The 6,000-nt window shown below is 43.5% G+C and overlaps 1 protein-coding gene across 1 annotated transcript in view; it reads right to left on the reverse strand.

Moving 5' to 3' along the window:
• Positions 1 to 3,114: 3,114 nt before the first annotated feature.
• LOC118418484 (proton-coupled folate transporter-like) overlaps positions 3,115 to 6,000 on the reverse strand; it is a gene marked incomplete in the record, with an annotated part of 6,363 nt that continues 3,477 nt past the window's right edge. The window contains 5 exon segments of the mRNA XM_035824430.1: positions 3,115 to 4,089; positions 4,414 to 4,570; positions 4,745 to 4,828; positions 4,986 to 5,070; positions 5,492 to 5,937. Coding sequence (XP_035680323.1) covers positions 4,011 to 4,089; positions 4,414 to 4,570; positions 4,745 to 4,828; positions 4,986 to 5,070; positions 5,492 to 5,937 — 851 coding nt within the window.

Here is a 6,000-nt window from a genome sequence, read left to right on the forward strand (position 1 = left end):
CATCACAACAAATTCGTTCCAGGTGTAATTCGCCGTGTCAACCAAACTATTCTGCCAGAGACTATACAGTACACGTATGTAAACAGTTCACAAAAAATTCCTAGCAGGAGATGTCGAAACGCGGCAAGAGTTCTCTCCGCTCCCTCATGACGGACACCTGTCGGACGTACCCGGACAGCACCTGACGGCACTCCCGCTCGAACCCCGACAGCGTGCCGCTCCCGTCTGCCCGCCGGATGTAGCTGTCCAGTACGGAGGTGTACAAGTCCGAGTCCACGATTCTCAGCTCGGCGATGGCGGCGTAGTTCCTGAGGGTCAGCTTGCCGAAGGGTTCGTGTCTGCAGCCCTCAGAGACGGACAGTGAGCGGTCCTGCCTCAGTCGGTCTAGGATGCGTCCGTACGAGTCGTGGATGGGTCTCAGGTCGGCGGCTAGACAGAAGTGTCCCGACCGGTCGGTGTCGGTTCGGCTGACCTTGGCGGTGGCTTCAGATGTGTCGTCTCCAGACCGCCGTCTCTTCCTGGTGTTCACCGTACTGTCGGGGCTGGCCAGGCGGGAGGGCACCGGGGAGGAGGACGGTCTGGCAGGGGACCAAGCTGTTCTGTTCTGGCGGGAGGCTGTCGGTGACTGCGATGAGGTGATTTCACTCTCGTCGGTGGAGACGGGCGTGGACGGACGGCTGTGGTGCGGAGACCTCGCCATCATGACCCCGATGACCTTCTGGTAGCGGTGCAGCATCAGCATGGTGACGTACAGTGCGACTCCCAGACGGCGGTGGCTGTGCATGACGGGGCTGGTGGGCGGGTGGAAGAGCTTGTCACAGTTGTCGCACAGGCACAAGACTCTCTCGCGGTTGTAGGACACACAGACGGGGTCCAGGCAGACCCAGGCCGCCTGGTGGCCGCACCGCCCGCACAGGAACGACCGCGCCTTGGCGTCGAAGTCGTCGGCTCTCTTGGCGATCCACTCAGCTCTGGACCCGGAGTAGGAAGCGCTGCGGGGAAGGCTGTCTGTTCTCTCCATATCGTCACGTTGGTGTTAAAGTATGTGGCAAGTCAGTCGATGTGCTCTCTGTGGAAACCTACAGAGGTATAACTGAAGCGCTTGTCGGGACAGGATTTTATATGCGATTTTTCCGCCAAAGGTGATGGGAAGACAAAAGGCGGTGGGTTCGGACACGACAGGTGTGAGACGTTCCTGGGACATGTGTACTGAGATGCCGACCGTCCGACCGGTTGTACCGTCCAGCTTCTGCAGGCGGCGCAACTTTGAAGAGTTCAAGGTGGATTACAGAAATGGAAAGGCCTTTGATGCCTTGGTCTTTATAGTGACCTTTGATGTGTATTCTAGACAACATTCATCCAAAAGATGTGTACTTTTCCGATACACAGAAGTTCTGTAGAGTCTAAGAATGAACAGACACCACCAATGTGTAAGTTGTATAGATCACAGCAAATATACATGGGAAATAGGAAATGTATACTCTATTGGTTTTAACAGTTGGTCATAAAGCTGTCTGCCCAAACTTAAATTGATACGTCATTAATGTCGTCATCAGTCTTAAAAAAGGCGTTTATTTCTAATTTTTTATCCCTCTTCGTGAAAACCAAGCTGCCATCTCGTTATCGTACTTCAAATATTAGTCTTCCTTTTTCGCCACACCGTGGTAAACACATTTTGATGATCAACCAAAGCAAACGCCACCCATTTGCACCCAGTTGCCCATGCTCTCGTGCTAATAAATTCGTATGGTTATTTGCAATTTGATTTATCAGAAATCGGTCATACTGTAGACAATGTAAAGCATAGACAAATCTTGGCGGATATCTTCTTCGACTTTTCAGTCCCGACATTTGATGAACCTGATTAAAACACAAAGGGACATTTTCTATGTGTACCAGACATACGCACAGGCGTTTGTCGGATGTAGCCTTTTTATTGCCGCCATGAGATGTGTATTCCAGACTACGAGCTTAACTGGCTGTGAATAAACAGCATCCTACAAAACAGACATTTCTCCTCAGTACCGCAGGGCGCCTCTCCCCAACGGCAACACACAAACAAGTGCAAAAGTAGAAATACGTTATCTCATGTATATGTACGGGTTGCAATGAAACTGCTATCATCTGCTGACACATCGATTAAAAATCTATAGTCTAATTCAATAAAGTAGATTGGCATATGTTTCCTACAACATACATGCATGTTGTGAAAACAGAATATATTGTGAACTTTCTATGCACAAATGTATTAAGTACAGTAAGAAGTCCTTGAACATATTGTTGATATCAGTAAATGTTCCATATCTACAATGGAAATTACGTTTTTTATTAGTCAAATGAACTTATTAAACATTCATATGGTACAGCACTACATGTATTATACAAATGCAATTTATTGTAAAGTTCATGGCAATTTCTAATTGTAGGTAACATGATAGATTTAAACAGTGTATTAAGTAACTAGTCTTCTTGGAGTACAAAAAAGACATGCAATCAACATAGGTGCTGCGTAAAAGTTGTTCCAGCTATATACTAACTTACATGTGTAAATGCATGCAACATAGACATTTTGTATGAACTTGCTCATAACTGCCGATTGTATCTGATATGACAAACCGTTACGTGCATTCTACAAACTTTAAACGCCAAGCTTTTTATCATGTTTCCTTACATTTTAACGTCTCTTACAAAATAACGCACAAAAGTTTTCAATAACAACTCAACTTTCGTGTAAGCTATTGTCCGGTGACGATCTATCTAGAGTGACTTATTCCACATAACTATCGCCGAATTCTGGATAGTTTTCTACAAATATGATGTGTGCACTCTGCGCTGTGTATATATGTCTGATCCAATAAACATAGAAGACAACTTTGTAGCATCGACAACATGTCGGAGTTTAAACAATACTGTCGTGTTCGTTAATGAACGACACATTCTTCCCGTCTAACGACGTAATTGTCCAGACAAATACTCTCATTACTCCTGGACGTACCGACAGACGTCAGTACTTTATCTTTCACCACCCATAAACACATTTCGACGATTCTCTTAAACAAAGAAAAAACATGCTGCTACCATTTCCTTAGCAAAATAGCAATGCTCTTGCGCTGATAAATTTGCAAGTTTACTTGAAACAGGTTTATTTAGAAATCGGTCAACTTTAGACAATGCATAGTTTTAGACAAATCTTGGTGGATATTTTCGTCGACTCTTCTGTTCTGACATTTGATGAAACTGATTGAAACACAAGGGGACATTTTTGATAGGTACCAGACATACGCACAGGTGTTTGTCGGATGTGTCCTTTTTAATGCCGCAGTTAGATGTGTATTCCAGACTACCTGTCGGAGTTTGGACAATACTGTCGTGTTCGTTAATGAACGACATATTCTTCGCATCTAACGATGTAATTGTCGAGACAAATACTCCCATTACTCCTCGACGTACTGACAGACGTCAGTACTTCCGCTGGCATTGTTAGATGTATCGTGACATATATATAGTGTGTATCGGCATTGTCTTTACTTCGAGAAAATACACACTGAGATGTCTGAGAGACATTACACACTGGACTGGACTGAACCAAGAACACTTAACTTTGCTTTATGATATATACATGTAGGCTTGAATTGAACCCAAGACCATTCTTTTGCTTACGAATATAAATTTATATATAGGAATATACATATCACCCCCTTTACACTAGTGAATACGCTACGTGAGCTATTTGTGCTAGAAATACACCAAATTTAAGAAACTGTTCACCAAGCACCAATGCCATAGTGGTCAGACATGTTCATATTCGAATCTCTACATTCAAGTACTTTAAGATAGATGGCGACATAAATGGTAACGTCTTGTAATACTGGGCTACTACGTTGTAGTAGATTGTTGAGGTAGAGTAAACGGTTAGAAATTGCATTCTGTGGTAAGATTTGGGTGTCAAAGTTCCTTTGAGATCATCTGCTTGTAAAATTGAAAAATTTGAAATAGAAGTGTTGTCTTGTTTAGGTCGGTCCAAGGTCCCTGTTGATGGCTTCAGGGATAGTCTCATAATCCGCTGAGAAGTCATAACACTGGAGAATACTGGAGAAGGGAGGAAGGAGAAATGTTGAATAAGAAGACATGTAAATGTCAAAAACCTGTGTTTTTTCTTCAGATTTTTGCACATTTTTTTGTGCGAGTGTTAGTGCTATCGTTAAGAGACAGAGAAAATATAAAAATATTGTACATATGTATATCTGTTGATGAATAGAACACTGAAATACTGTAAAATAATCATAGCATGGCGTCGGCATTAGGCTGCATATTGTTATGTATACTTAGGTAGATAAAGCGTTTGGCTGTATTAGGTTATGATTAGATTAAAAGCTAGACCGTAGCACAAGTTTGCAACTCACGCAGCCTTACCCAGTCAGGATGGAGCAGACCAGGTAAAACCCTGCACAAACCAGGAGCACAAGGCCGGGCATGACGTCCAGCGTGGAAGTATACAGGAAATTGAAGAAAGGTACAAAAGCAAGGTCTCCGATGTTGTCCAAAAAGGCCAGTAGGGCAAACAGACTACCTGTGAGGAATAATGAAATAAACATGGATAACTGAGACATTTTGACAACCCTTATTCCAATTGGGACTTAAATCTTAGGGAGGCTTCCAGTTTAATAGGATACCTCCCTAATTCAGCTCGTATAGCAACATTACTAGTAAGTGCGTGTTTACAAAATAACTAGTCTAGTTGTACCTTGGTCGTCACGACTGACCATCCTAGACAAAGCCGCCTGCAGGATGGGTGAAGGCATCGTTTGCAAACAGCTAAGACCTACCCCTGAGGGAACACAATAAAGATGCATGGCTGAAATTCGTGTGGAGAAGACTGGAGAAAAAATGTCTCAGAAAAAACAAAACGCTGTCAACTGGAGTGGTAACGTCTGGCACTTGCAAAGAGATGGGCAAGTGACACAGTGTAATAACATCTGACATACCTATTAGGAATGTCGTGGTGTGGGTAGATGTGTAGACAGCGAGACCTTGAAGCACAAGTCCACTTATAGTCGAGACACATCCTACCTGTAGATACAATACAGTTTTGTTATTTTGGAAGAAAGCCACATTGTCACTGTATCATAATGATCTTTATTTGGAACCACACTAAGCTTGAAATTTAGGAGTTTGCATTTGCATTCATTGTATGTGGACCTATGCAGTCCTTGGTTGAAGTAAAAGTTTATCTGTATCCATAATTGTCAAAACATTTCTTCGAGAAGATTTCTTGGGTATATCTACGATCTTAACAGCTGAATTTGTCCTGATTTCCTGACATATAAACTTCTTGTCGCATACCCCTGTCTACTAAGTGGTCAGACAATTTGATAGATACTATTTTCCTACATACATTTCTCCTTTTCTCTGCCTTCCCTGTCAAACCTATAGATAGCACACATATCTGTAGTCTTAACAACATGTTAAAATGTTCAACTTGGTACCATACCTGGACTAATCCGTATGACGACAGCCATCTCCCCAATACTTTGATCCCCAGCACGGACATGATGTAAGCAGCTCCCTCAATAGCGTTCTTTACGCCTATAAGAACCGGGTTCCAGCAATATGGTGGCGACAGAAGAATCACGGTTTTTACACCTGTCACGGACTCTTGGACACTATGGGCCAGGAAGTAGACAAGCATGAGAGTACCCATGATCCATCTTTTTGGCTTTTGAATCCTTCTTACAAAGCTCACTATGCGTGCTATGTACGACAGTGAGCATAGTTTACTTCCTGGTTGTCTGGGGCGCGTTTCCTTTAACGCAAACAGGGCATACAAGATACAGAACACCATAAGGCCAACGGTAAACCAATAAGGTTCCTGGAATCCAAGCGGAGGCCCGAGAGCTTTCAACCAATAGCCTCCCACTAAGACTGCGGCGATCACCGGCAAGCCTGTAACCCCAAGGGATCTTTGTCCAGACTTTCATCATTCGAGAGAAACACACACAT

This window comes from Branchiostoma floridae, chromosome 6 (genome assembly GCF_000003815.2).
Source record: "Branchiostoma floridae strain S238N-H82 chromosome 6, Bfl_VNyyK, whole genome shotgun sequence".
Classification (NCBI taxonomy): Eukaryota; Metazoa; Chordata; class Leptocardii; order Amphioxiformes; family Branchiostomatidae; genus Branchiostoma; species Branchiostoma floridae.